The sequence below is a fragment of the Scyliorhinus torazame genome, chromosome 17 (genome assembly GCF_047496885.1).
Source record: "Scyliorhinus torazame isolate Kashiwa2021f chromosome 17, sScyTor2.1, whole genome shotgun sequence".
Classification (NCBI taxonomy): domain Eukaryota; kingdom Metazoa; phylum Chordata; class Chondrichthyes; order Carcharhiniformes; family Scyliorhinidae; genus Scyliorhinus; species Scyliorhinus torazame.
The window spans coordinates 182102627-182116579 of record NC_092723.1 but is presented as its reverse complement, the minus strand read 5'-3'; the positions used below and the strand labels follow the sequence as shown (position 1 = coordinate 182116579).

Sequence of the window (13953 nt, the reverse complement as noted above, 5' to 3'; positions counted from 1 at the left end):
TGGGCGCCCTCCTGTTTCCTCCCCTATCTCCAAGTCCACCCAGTGTGGAGCGTGATCCGAAATGGCTATAGCCGTATACTCCGTTCCCCTCACCTTCGGGATCAATGCCCTACCCAGCACAAAAAAGTCTATTCGCGAGTAGACTTTATGGACATAGGAGAAAAACGAGAACTCCTTACTCCTAGGTCTGCTAAATCTCCACGGGTCTACACCTCCCATCTGCTCCATAAAATCTTTAAGTACCTTGGCTGCTGCCGGCCTCCTTCCAGTCCTGGACTTCGACCTATCCAGCCCTGGTTCCAACACCGTATTAAAATCTCCCCCCATTATCAGCTTTCCCATCTCTAGGTCCGGAATGCGTCCTAGCATCCGCCTCATAAAATTGGCATCATCCCAGTTCGGGGCATATACGTTTACCAAAACCACCGTCTCCCCCTGTAGTTTGCCACTCACCATCACGTATCTGCCCCCGTTATCCGCCACTATAGTCTTTGCCTCGAACATTACCCGCTTCCCCACTAATATAGCCACCCCCCTGTTTTTCGCATCTAGCCCCGAATGGAACACCTGCCCCACCCATCCTTTGCGTAGCCTAACCTGGTCTATCAGTTTCAGGTGCGTTTCCTGTAACATAACCACATCTGCCTTAAGTTTCTTAAGGTGTGCGAGTACCCGTGCCCTCTTTATCGGCCCGTTCAGCCCTCTCACGTTCCACGTGATCAGCCGAGTTGGGGGGCTTCCTACCCCCCCCCCCCCTTGTCGATTAGCCATCACCTTTTTCCAGCTCCTCACCCGGTTCCCACGCAGCTGTATCTCCCCCAGGCGGTGCCCCCCCGCCCATCCTCTCCCATACCAGCTCCCCCCTCTCCCCAGCAGCAGCAACCCAGTAATTCCCCCCTCCCACCCCCCCCGCTAGATCCCCCGCTAGCGTAATTACTCCCCCCATGTTGCTCCCAGAAGTCAGCAAACTCTGGCTGACCTCGGCTTCCCCCCGTGACCTCGGCTCGCACCGTGCGACGCCCCCTCCTTCCTGCTTCTCTATTCCCGCCATGATTATCATAGCGCGGGAACCAAGCCCGCGCTTCTCCCTTGGCCCCGCCCCCAATGGCCAACGCCCCATCTCCTCCACCTCCCCCCATCACCACCTGTGGGAGAGAGAAAAGTTACCACATCGCAGGATTAGTACATAAAACCCCTCTTTGCCCCCCACATTCGCCCCACCACTTTGTTTGAACGTTCTTTTTAATAACCCGCTCATTCCAGTTTTTCTTCCACAATAAAAGTCCACGCTTCATCCGCCGTCTCAAAGTAGTGGTGCCTCCCTCGATATGTGACCCACAGTCTTGCCGGTTGCGGCATTCCAAATTTTATCTTCTTTTTATGAAGCACCGCCTTGGCCCGATTAAAGCTCGCCCTCCTTCTCGCCACCTCCGCACTCCAGTCTTGATAAACGCGGATCACCGCGTTCTCCCATTTACTGCTCCGAGTTTTCTTCGCCCATCTAAGGACTATTTCTCTATCCTTAAAACGGAGGAATCTCACCACTATGGCTCTGGGAATTTCTCCTGCTCTCGGTCCTCGTGCCATCACTCGGTATGCTCCCTCCACCTCCAACGGACCCGCCGGGGCCTCCGCTCCCATTAACGAGTGCAGCATCGTGCTCACATATGCCCCGACGTCCGCTCCCTCCACACCTTCAGGAAGACCAAGAATCCTCAGGTTGTTCCTCCTTGCGTTGTTTTCCAGTGCCTCCAACCTTTCCACACATCGTTTCTGATGTGCCTCCTGCGTCTCCGTCTTCACCACCAGGCCCTGTATATCGTCCTCATTCTCGGCTGCCTTTGCCTTCACGACCCGATGCTCCCGCTCCTGGGTCTTTTGTTCCTCCTTTAGCCCTTCGATCGCCTGTAGTATCGGGGCCAACAGCTCTTTCTTCATTTCCTTTTTGATCTCTTCCACACAGCATTTCAAGAACTCTTGTTGTTCAGGGCCCCATGTGAAACTGCCACCTTCCGACGCCATCTTGGTTTTTGGTTGCCTTCCTTGCCGTTGTTCTAAAGGATCCACTGCAATCTGGCCACTCTCTCCTTTTTCCATCCGTATCCAGGGGGGATTCCCTTCTGGTTTACCGCACAGTGTTTTTAGCCGTCAAAATTGCCGTTGGGGCTCCTATCAAGGGCCCAAAAGTCCGTTTCACAGGGAGCTGCCGAAACGTGCGACTTAGCTGGTCATCGCCGCACCCGGAAGTCCCGGACAAGCAGCTATTGATGCATTACTCTTCATAAAAACAGAAAGGAATAAACCAGGAAACTACAGGCCAGTCAGCCTAATTATCAGTGATGGGGAAGTTATTGGAAACAGTCATCAGGAACAAAATTAATTCTTATTAAGCAAGGCGTGGGTTAATGAATGGGAGCTAGCATGCATTTGTTAAAGGCAGATCATGTTTGACTAACATGATTGAGTTCTCTGATGAGGTAACAGAAGGTTGATCAAGGTAGTGTAGTAGATGTATATTTGGACTTTTGGAAGGCATTCGGCAAAGTGCCTCAGGGCGCTTATTAAGAAGATGCACACCCTGGAATTAAGGGAAAACTAGCAGGCTGGGCTCAAAATCGCCTCACTGACAGGAAGCAGAAGGTGGTGTTTATCAGAATGGATGGTTGTTTTAAAGAGGTAAAACTTGTTTCCGTTATCTCTGTTCCTCTCTGACAGACCTGCTGAGCCTATCCAGCGTTTTCTGATTGAATTTAAAGAGCTGTTTGCCAAGGGTCAGTTTTGGATGAATTCGTCTTTTCAATTTTTAAAAACGATCCTGGTGTTATATTCTAGAAAGCCAGGTGGTGAAGGATAGCACTGGATTCAGTCTGTACACACATACATAAGCATTTATCTTTGGAGATGCACATTAGAAGCATGCACCTCCTAACCCAATAAACCCAGTTTGAGTCTGATCCTATTTATATTCCTTTCTCAAAGCCCAGTAGCCCTTGAGTTTGGTGGAAGAAAATAGCAAGCCAACCAGGATGCAGACCATATTGCTGATAGTGTACTGAAGGGAGCTCCTCAACCCAATTTCCCCCCACCCACTCCCTTGCCTTCCCAGAAGCACGACTACATCCATTCCGTTCTGCCAGCACGGATTGGCGGAGAAAAACTGGGAGCTATGGTTAAGGTATTGGATATTGGAAATTTCTAATGCTGGGAAAATAGTGTGTGGGAACAAATTTCTCGAAGCATCTTTAGCAGCTTATGTTGGACTGGTGGGCAGATTAGATAATATCAGGGTACTATACCGTAACAGTAAAATAGCAGTTATTGTGCATCACAGTTTAATATCTTTAACAATAAAAATACTTACCACATATGAATATGCCATAGATACAGGAGTCAATGGCACACGTGATGAGTATTCAATGAATTAGAAGCGGCCCACGACAGCCAATGTTCGTGGCCCGTGCCACTTTGGATTACCTTTAATGCGAAAAGGGAGCCTGATTGGTCATCAGGTTTAAAGTAGCAAAGGGCAATGTGCACATCAGGTGCATACTTTGTGCCGTGTGGAGTGTGTCAAGGAGCTCTCTGATTCAAGGTGGGAAGAGAGCCTTGTTCAAATTTATCAAAATGTCAGAGCGAAACATGCGAGGGGGCGGATGGCCTTCGCTAAGGCTAAGGCCGCATTGTACGAGAACGGAGTGGGGTTTGGAGTGGTGTAACCAGCAAGGCTGCAGGTTACCTACAAGTCAAAGGACTATTATTTCAGTACTTCGGAGGAGGCTGATGGACTTGGATCAAGTTAATGGGGCTCTGCGGGGACGTTTATGTTTGTTGATGGGAAGGGGTTTGGGGATACTTTGTACTTGGGGCAGCAGGGTAGCACAGTGGTTAGCACTGTTACTTCACAGCTCCAGGGTCCCAGGTTCGATTCCCGCTTGGGTCACTGTCTGTGTGGAGTTTGCATGTTCTCCCCGTGCCTGTGTGGGTTTCCTCCGGGTGCTCCGGTTTCCTCCCACAGATCCCGAAAGACGTGCTTTTAGGTGAATTGGACATTCTGAATTCTCCCTCTGTGTACCCGAACAGGCGCCGGAATGTGGCGACTAGGGGATTTTCACAGTAACTTCATTGCAGTGTTAATGTAAGCCTACCTGTGACAATAATAAAGATTATTATTATTGCGTATTTGTTATTTCTTTGTTGATGGGACGGGGTGTTTTTGCACATATTGTTTGGTTGTGGATGGGGGTTAACCGTTATGTGTGGTATTTTTTAAGGTCGTATTGTTGGAAAAATATGGCTCCCGATGGGAATTTGGTCTTTGTTCGGGTGTTGCATCTTATTTTACTGTTTGCAACTGGATCGGGTAGTGGTGTTTCTTTTTCTTTCTTCGACCCTGTGAAGGGGCTACCTCACTGGCAGTAAATTAGAGCTAGCGAACTGGAGCGAGGTGGGGGAAGGGGCTGCGGCCTGTTGGACCTGCTTTTCTAAGTTCAATGTGCCTAGCATCTTTTTTGTTGAGGGTTGGTTAGGAGGGGTATTGTTCCTTTGTGTGTACGTTTTCCCTTAGTGGAGGGGTCAATAATCAGAGGGCATAGATTAAGGTAATGGGCAGGAGGTTTAGAGCAGATGTGAGGAAAAACCTTTTACCCAGAGGGTGGTTGGAATTTGTAACTCAAAGGGTGGTGCAGGCGGGAACCCTCAACTTTTTAGCATTTAGATGTGCACTTGGAATGCCATTGCATACCAGGGTACGGAAGCGCTGGAAAATGAGATTAGAATAGTTAGGTACTTGATGGTCAGTGCGGACGGTGATGGGCTTAAGGGCTTTCCGTGCTGCAAAACTCTATGACTATGAAAAATTATGCAGCCTATCTTGCAGATTTTAACACCTGACCAATTTTACCCAACAGGATTCCAATGTACCACATCTGATAACTTTTTCTATTTAAAGAAAATCCCGATATTTGGTGTTCTAACAACAGAAAACCCACTCTGTCTTGCATGATGTTGAGTGAAGCATCGACATGTTTTGTGATCCTGCATGCTGATTCCTGGATCCTGAAGGAGTCCATTTGGCACATCGAGTCTGCACTGACCCTCTGAAAGAGCACCCTATCTAGGCCCACTCCCCCGCCCTAACTCTGTAACCCCATCTAACCTTTTGGATACTCCGGGACAATTTATCATGGCCAATCCACCTAACCACATCTTTAGATTGTGGGAGGAATCCAGAGCACCTGGAGGAAACCCTCGCAGACATGGGGAGAACATACAAACTCCACACACAGTCACCCAGTCACCCAATGTCGGAATTGAGCCAGAGTCCCTGGCGCTGTGAGGCAGCAGTGCTAACCACTGTGCCACCATTATAATATAACTGAGAACAAGGACTGCACTTGGCAAAGCACTTTTCACACAGCGAAGCACTTTTGATATCCAGCATGAAAGACTGTGTGCATGCAAGTTCTTTATTAAAAGATTCAGTTTGCTGGATGCTATTTAATTTTTGATTTGCATTGCAGCATTGAGGATAGGAATGATGCTAATCCTGATTTAATGTAAAGGGATCTCACTGGACAGACCTGTCCAATATATCTCTGAAATGATTCGTAGCCAGCTGATAAAGTATATTGCATCCCGTTTTGTAATACTGAAAGTCCCTGTGGTTTGTTACTTTACAGACACCAATGTATATGTAATCTTAATTCGATGCCTTATCTTATTCAGCAGCATTGTAAACAACTGCTAGATTATATTTTTAACGAAGTGAGTCATCGCTTGTCATGTGAGCTTGCCGATAGAATTTCCTTTAGGTAGGAAAGTACCCCTAAACTGATCAGACAAATTCCTGGCAGTGAATAACTCCTTGGCTCAGGCTACAGTTTTGGATTAGCCAAATGGAGAGCTGTAAATTGGGCTTTAAAGGCAGCTCCATAAAGGTTTATTATCATAGATTGCCTTCTGCTGTGCTCCTTCCTTCGAAGCTTAGCAACATTAGAACACAGGATCACTTCGAAGCAAAACAAACTTCCATTTCAATAGGACCTTTCGCAGCCAAAGGCATTTTGAAATGCTTCACAAACAATTAAACAATTTTGTAGTGTAGCCATTGTTGTAACACAGGAAGCAGAGCAGCCAATTTGCGCGCAGCAAGTTCTCGCCAACAGCAATCTGATCGGTTTTTTTGTGATGTTGGTTGAGAGATCAATATTGGCTAGGGCGCCAGGATAAGCCAGTTACTCTTGTTTGAAGTAGTGACATGGAATCTTTTAAAGAAGATGGGCCATAAGTTTAACATCACATTTGAAAGAATGCGTTCCTCAGTACTGGACAAGATGAATTCAAATTAACGATAGAAGACGGGAGATAAATTTTAAAAAGATGTGCACTTATTGTAGAGGGTATCAGGGGGAGGTGTGACTTGATGAGAAAGGACAAGAAAATCCAGGAGAACATAGTGGCTGGAAGACTCATTGCCAAATGCCCCTTCTACATGCAAGGATATTTGTTACAGTTGAAAAGACCATAAGACATGGGAGCAGAATTGGGACACTCGGCCCATCGAGTCTGCTCCGCCATTCAATTATGGCTGATATTTTTCTCATCCCCATTCTCCTGCCTTCTCCCCATAACCCTTGATCCCCTTATTAATCAAGAACCTATCTATCTCTGTCTTAAAGACACTCTGATTTGGCCTCCACAGCCTTCTGCGACAAAGAGTTCCACAGATTTACCACCCTCTGGCTGAAGAAATTCCTCCTCATCCCTGTTTTAAAGGATCGTCCCTTTAGTCTGAGATTGTGTCCTGTCCCGTCACTGAATTGAACAAGTTGCAGCGCGCGGTTGATGACCCTTTATGAAAAAGTCTCATACGTAATTTATACTTTTATTCTAGTTTGCCCTAGCTTATCAATCACAAATAGCCTATCTAGATGGACCAAATCTAATCTTCTAATCATTTTAAAGACCTCCAGCAAATCTCCTCAAAGTCTATGCTTTCTAGTTCAATGAATCCTTGATCTAGTCTAGTAACTTTGAATTAGGTGTCAAACAAATTGTCATACTTAATAAAAACCCTTTTGTATGGCCTCCATATCATTTATTTTGTGAAGGGACCAAGGTTCTGCTCGTTTCTCCATCTGCGGCCTTTCAAAGTACTTAAATTTAAGCTGTTTTGTTGGTGCAAGTACACTAATTGGCACATTTTAAAAGTTTCTTTTTCCAAATTTACAAAGGAACTGACCACTGTGCACCAGTGAAGGTCATAAATTGTTCTGTATGGAGGTGTCTAATGTCATTAATTTTTTGTGAGAAACTGATCTTCAGTTGTATTAATAAAAATGCACCAGGTTACCACACCCACTCCTCAATATATCAAGAGTATTTTTAATACAGTGCTTTCAAAAATTGCATTATAAAGTACCTCCCTGGTTCAGGGAGTATTTTATGTTCGGCAATATGCAAGGTGAATTTGAATGGAGACTTGAGTAAAAGAAACTATCTCTGTGTTCAGCACAATTTGGACCTGTTATGGGCCAGGATTTAGAAAAATCCAAAGTACATCATGGAGTTCATCTGACCTACAACTGTTTATTAATTTTGGTTATGAGGAGCACACTTTTCAGGTGTTATTAACAGAGGCCTTAAGCACTTTTAAACACAACAAAGTTTATTCTACGAATTCAGTTAACATTTTATAAACACACTCAGTAAGCAACTACAAACATAAATTCCCCACACAGCTACAGTTTTCTCTCTATATAACCCTTAATAACTTCCCTTTCTGCTGTTTCAACTTGATATCAACATCAAATAAAACCAGGAAAACCCGTTTAACAAAACAGTAGGCTTGAACTCTTTACAGAAAACAGTTATCACTTTTAAATTATCAAGTGGTCTGGACACCTTTTAACATCGAGAGAGAGAGGAGAAGCCTTCTTTTTCTGAATCCAGCTTCCAACCGTAAACCGAAATTAAAACTCAGAAAGTAAAACTCAGAGCCACAGCCAGCTTCCAGCTCAAAACAAAAGTAAAAGCCAGAGCCACAGCCCAGCTCCACCCACACAATGACATCACTGAAGCCATGTGATAATACAAACATTTCTTAAAGGGACACTCGCATGACAGACCCAGAACACCAATTGCGCTCAAAGCTGAAACCTTTAGCCAGTATCTGCTACTTTACATTTAGCTGTCCTGACAATATATCCAAAACATTTCTCCTCCTTTGCAATAACCATGCTGCACTGGTTGTGAATCTTTAGCGATTCAGGCACAAACACCGAGCACGATTTAACAACCTTGATCCTATTTATGTTCCATCACAATTTATCTACAGTAAATAATATCTGGCAGATGCAGGTTCATCTCCCCCCCCCCCCCCCCCCCCCACCCCCCACCCCCCATCAGATCTCGACAAATGCTAAATTTATAATGAACAATACATAGAATATGTTGTGAGTACTCAGTAATGTCTGTGGAGAGAGAGAGAGAGACAAAGTTAATATTAGAGTGATGACCTTTAGTCAAAAGTGGAAAGAAAGATAACAGTTGGGAAGAAGGGAGCTGGGAGGAAATAATAAATGAATAGCCTGTGTCAGGGTGAAAGGCAGGAGAGATTAGATTACCAAGGCGAAGATGATGCAAGGTAAGCAGAGTTAATTTAACATGTAATTGCCATAGAAGGAGTACAGTGAATGCTCAGCAGACTGGGGTGGCAGGATTGTCGTATGAGGAGAGATTGGGTTGACTGGGCCTGTATTCACTGGAAGTTAGAAGAATGAGGGGGAATCTAATTGAAACGTGTAAAATTCAGACTGGGCTGGACAGACTGGATGCAGAGATGCTGTTACCCCTGGCTCGGGAATCTAGAACAAGGGGCCACCATATCCGGGTACAGGGTAGGCCATTTAGAACTGGGATCAGGAGATATTTCTTCACTCAAGAGGGTGGTGATCCTCCCGAATTCTCTACCACAGAAAGGTGTGGAGGCCAAGTCACTGAATATATTTAAGAAATAGATTTCTAGACTCTAAAGGTGTCGAGGGGTATGGGGCGAATGCAGCAATGTGGCCTTGAGATAGAGGATCAGCCATGATCATATTGAACAGCGGAGCAGACTCGAATAGCCAACTGCTCCTATTTTCTATGTTTCTAAGTAAAGAATCAAAGTAGGGTCTATCGGAGTTGTGATGAGAATAGCAAAATCATCACCAACAGCTGCCACCTAAAGAATAGGGACACAGATTATGATCTCAAATTGTTAAACTCAATGTTGGGTCTGGAAGGCAGAATGTCCTCTAATCGAAAGAAGAGGTGCTGTTCCTCCAGATTTGCTTGTGCTTTGTTGGAACGTTTTAGGAGGCCACGTACAGAGTGGTCAAAATGGGATGGAGAATTAAAATACCAGAGAACCAGCCAGCAGCGCACGGTCATCCTTGTGGACTGAACAGAGATGTTCCACAGTTGGTCATCCCAGTGAAGTGTGGATCGCATCATGAGCAGCCAGTGCAGTTTACTAAAACAAAAGAAGTCCAAGTGAATTGCTGTTACATCAGGGGAGGAGTATTTGGGGCCCTGGACGGTGCAAAGCGAGGAGGTAAATGGATGGATGCTGCATTCATTTCACTTTGCTCACAAGTGAAGTAGCCCTATTCTAGACATTTTGAAGAATTGATTGAGTTAGACAAGGGAACTGCCTCCTCACTCTGCTCCTGACTGTGGAAGGCAATAGCAAACCACCACTGACAGAAAACAGCATAGGGTGAAGCATCAGCAGTCAGTGAGCTAAGGACTTGCCTTAGGGCAGAGCACACATGCCACAAATCGGTATTAATGCTGCCACCAATACACACGTTTCGATCTCATCACTTTCAAGCCTCCAGTAATGATTGGTTTTAAATTGTTGGATAAGCTTCTGTACTATTTTTGTTTTTGACAAAGTAAACCTTGAGAAAGTTTTCTTTATTTGTTTACATACCATTGATCTTCAAGCTAGTACTTTGGAAGTCAGCAGTAAGGTTATTTTTGTCCTTTTCACATTCCACTGGCTGTTGAGGTCTGGTATTAATCTAAGAGGCAACTGTCACCAACCAGCTGCAAAAGTAGTGAAGGATAACTAACAGTTTGTTCACTTGTACCATACAGTACAGCTGTCTCCTGTTAACTGAAACTTCATTCAAATGAGCTGTTGTTTTAAATTGTGCTGGTACAATCCCTCCAGTGCTGGTCTATTAAATATTGATAAACTATTGAATATGGATGTACTTGGTTAATTGCAACTCTCGGGACACCCTCCTCCAAGATTGTGATAAAACAGGAATTTCTGTAAAGCAGGAAGGAACAAAGCCTGGAGCCTAACTGCCCTCGTTTGCCTAAATTTCTTTAATCATTTTTAAAAGGTGAATACTGATGGCATCTTAAAAATTAATCATGAAAGCATTTGCGTTGCAAATAATTCTGCGATTCCTTTTTGGGGAAGGGTTAGAAGTTGTCGACCTCTGCATTTTCCCGAGCACGTAAAATTCTTTTCAACCCTCTAGGTTCAGAAATGGCATGCTTTCGCGCGACTCAACTTTTAACTCTGCCATTCCTTTGCACTGTTGAAAAGATCAATGTCCTCGTGCAACGTGATGTGGTGTTGGATTTTAAAGGGCAGCACCCCCCCCCATCATAGGCTAAAAAGGTTGGCCCTGATGTGTTGGGTACTCTGCTACACAGACGAACCAACACGGTTGTGAATGGTACAACTCAGTTTTATTGCTAACATTTATTTACAGTGGTAAACTGGTTACTGAGGTTCGATCATAACCCTAGAATCTGTGGACCTACTCCTAATACTATCTTGTAGTGGCACTCAGCACATGGTGGATGTCTGAGTGGCTTGCTATGAGCTCTGTGCCCTGAGCTGTCTCCTGCTGGAATGTTCAGGAAGTGTCGTGTTCCCTGTTTTGTACTGTGTATGCTCTTGCCTGTGGTGTTGTGTGTGTGTTGATTGGTCCGTTGATCTGTCCATCAGTATGTATGTGCTATGATGTTTACCTGAATATCATGACAGGCCCCTTCACGATCTCACTGAACCCAGTACTTCCCCGATCCGCTGCAACATTTCAGACAGTTTGGGGGCAGCAGGTAGGTAATGGGAAGCCCCATGCTGGAATTTACATGCCCTCCCCACCTTGAAACCCTGTAAAGTCGCGGTGATTATTTTTTTAAAATTGAGCCACCTCGAAATGCAATTTGCATTCCAGACAACACTAATAAACAGCAGAGATGACTGAAAAACAGGTCAAACCAGTTTTTAAGCTAATTGACCAACGAGCCCAATCAGATTGAAAGATTGTAAGCCTCTGGTTCAAAGATGAAAGGTTTGATTAAAGCAGGGATTGCAACAGGAGAGACTATTGCAAATTTCATTTCATTTTTCATTTCAAGTGTAGAGAAGAAAATCAAGGTACCGAAATGGGTGCATGAAAATGGGAATTGCAATCAAGTGTGTTGAAAATAAACATGTAGTAAAATTTTTTAAGCTTCATCAATTAAATTAGCATTAAATAATGCCATAAAAGTTGATAGGGAATTATATGCTGCGCAACAAAATTAATATTAAATAATCAGTTTGGGAAACATTTAAAGAGTGATCTTCGTGGGAAGACGCAATTAATTGTTTAAAAGTTATACCATTGGTGAGGCCTCTGTTCATCTTGTGTAGGTATCTTGTGTAGGTAGTACTGTCAAAACTCTCATCATTGCAATTTTGAATCAGTGTTACATTTAATGAATGCATTTTTAAAAATAAATTTGCTGGATGCGAGATTTCTAAATTAGCTTCCCAACCAAAGGGGTGAATTTTGACTTTGTGCAAGTGTGACAGCTCGTTTCGTACCTCTCCTGATTTTTAAAATTCCCATTGATTAAAAATTTTAATTAACTCTTCACTGCAACTTAATAAGAAATGCAGATACGTTTCTTATTATTTAACGTGATGTGGGTGTTGATGGGCAGGCCAGTATTTATTGTGCCTCCCTAATTGCCTAAACAAGGTGGTGGTGATGAGGCTCCTTCCTGAACTGCTGCAGTCCATGTGATGTAGATACACCCACTGTGGTGTTAGAGAGGGATAAAAAGCTGCTTTGACATGGGAAATATTCAATTCTACATTTGTGGATCTGACATATTAAATGTTGAATACTCTTTACCATGGTACGTTCACGTGCATGAGATAAAACTCTGGGTTTCTTTCTAATCTGTTGGTATGAGTGTGAACATGAAGTGTCAGAGGCTAGATAAGGCTGTATTAGGATATTTAAAATTAAAATGATGGGTGTTTACCGTAAAGCAAGTTCCCAAAGCAAATTTGATGATAAATGGTTGACTGTCTTGATATAATAAAACCTTTGACTTGTTACGTATTGTGCACCTTCATGGAATTGATTTTTTTGCAAGTGTCACGGTGGCTAGCACTGCTGCCTCACAGCGCCAGGGACCCGGGTTTAATTTCGGCCTTGGGTGACTTGTGGAGTTTGCATGTTCTCCCGGTGTCTCCATGGGTGTCCTCCGGGTGCTCGGGTTTCCTCCCACAGTCCAAAGATGTGCAGGTTAACTGGGGTCACGAGGATTGAGTGGGAGAGTGGGTCAGGGTGGAGTGCTCTTTCGGAGGGTCAGTGCAGACTCGATGGGCCAAACGGCCTCCTTCTGTACTGAAGGGATTCCAAGATCATGATTTAGTAAACACATTGTGAAATTATACCCCACCTTCATTGAGGTCTGCCTGGCATCTGATGGTCAATTATAGTCCCTCCCAAACCTGATGAGAATGAGTCATGATGGTGTTGAAATAGCTATTCCAGCTCTCCAGCTTGGCAACGCACTTGAGTCGGCTGCTATTTTACCCCTTGTGTTTTGGGGACATGTCAGGCCCTCGCTGCACTGCAGGTAAGGCCAGAGCCTCATTATAGTGAAAAAACCTGGGTCCAATGATGCAATTCGGACCTCACCACCAAGTTGATGCTCCGTCTTGCATTCTGTGCCCAGTGAAGGTTGAGTGTAGGAACTGATCAGGCTGCAACATTTTTCCTCATGCTGAAACAGAAGATTATATTTGAGGCATCATAGAATCTAAAATCACTGCAGTGCAGAAAGAGGCCATTCGACACATCGAGTCTGCACCGACCCTCTGAAGGAGCACACTAACGTGGCCCAATCCAATCCCCCATCCTATCCCCATAATCCCACCTAAGGGCAATTTAGCGTGGCCAATCCCCCTAACCTGCACGTCTTTGGACTGTGGGAGGAAATTAGGGCATCCGGAGGAAACACACGCAGACACGGGGAGAAAGTGCAAACTCCACACACAGACCGAGGTCGGAATTGAACCCGGGTCCCTGCTCTGATTAATACAATGGAAACCCCAGTTATCAGTATAAAATAAAGGCAGCCACTCTGACATGCATAGCAACTTGTTTAGCAAGGTCAGATTGATATCAACAGTGAATGATCACTTTGACAGTTATTTAGGAAACTGAAGTCCAGTCTAACTTGCCATACAGCGCACCATTGATGGCTTGTTTATGGGCCATTGCGGTTCACTTTATCTGTACTGATTTTGCATTTTCTTTCTTCCTTTCCCTGACAGTACTTCAATTAAAACTACAGCAGAGACGGACAAGGGAACAGCTGGTGGACCAAGGAATCATGCCACGTAAGATACTTTAAATTTATAACACACACATCTTACACCCCTTCACTAAGCAGATATTATAAAGAGGATTTTGTTGAACATTTTAAAATCAACTTTCAGGTACCATTCCACTGAAGTAGTAAAGTTTTCCTCGGATTTAATGCTTATTTTATGATTTGTTATAATGTTTACTCCCAAAGGTGCTATTAATACAATATTGCTGGGATATCTAGTTTTTAGTTCAGAAACATTTTCCAAACCCATACGCATCACAATTC

The 13953-nt window shown here is 44.3% G+C and overlaps 1 protein-coding gene across 11 annotated transcripts in view; it reads left to right on the top strand.

Annotated features, from left to right (window-relative positions):
- mrtfba (myocardin related transcription factor Ba) overlaps positions 1–13953 on the top strand; it is a 324052-nt gene that overhangs the window by 225419 nt on the left and 84680 nt on the right. For all 11 annotated transcript variants that reach the window (XM_072481794.1, XM_072481799.1, XM_072481798.1 and 8 more), the window contains one exon: positions 13631–13696. In XM_072481794.1, the coding sequence (XP_072337895.1) occupies positions 13631–13696 (66 nt within the window). The remainder of the gene's footprint in view (positions 1–13630; positions 13697–13953) is intronic.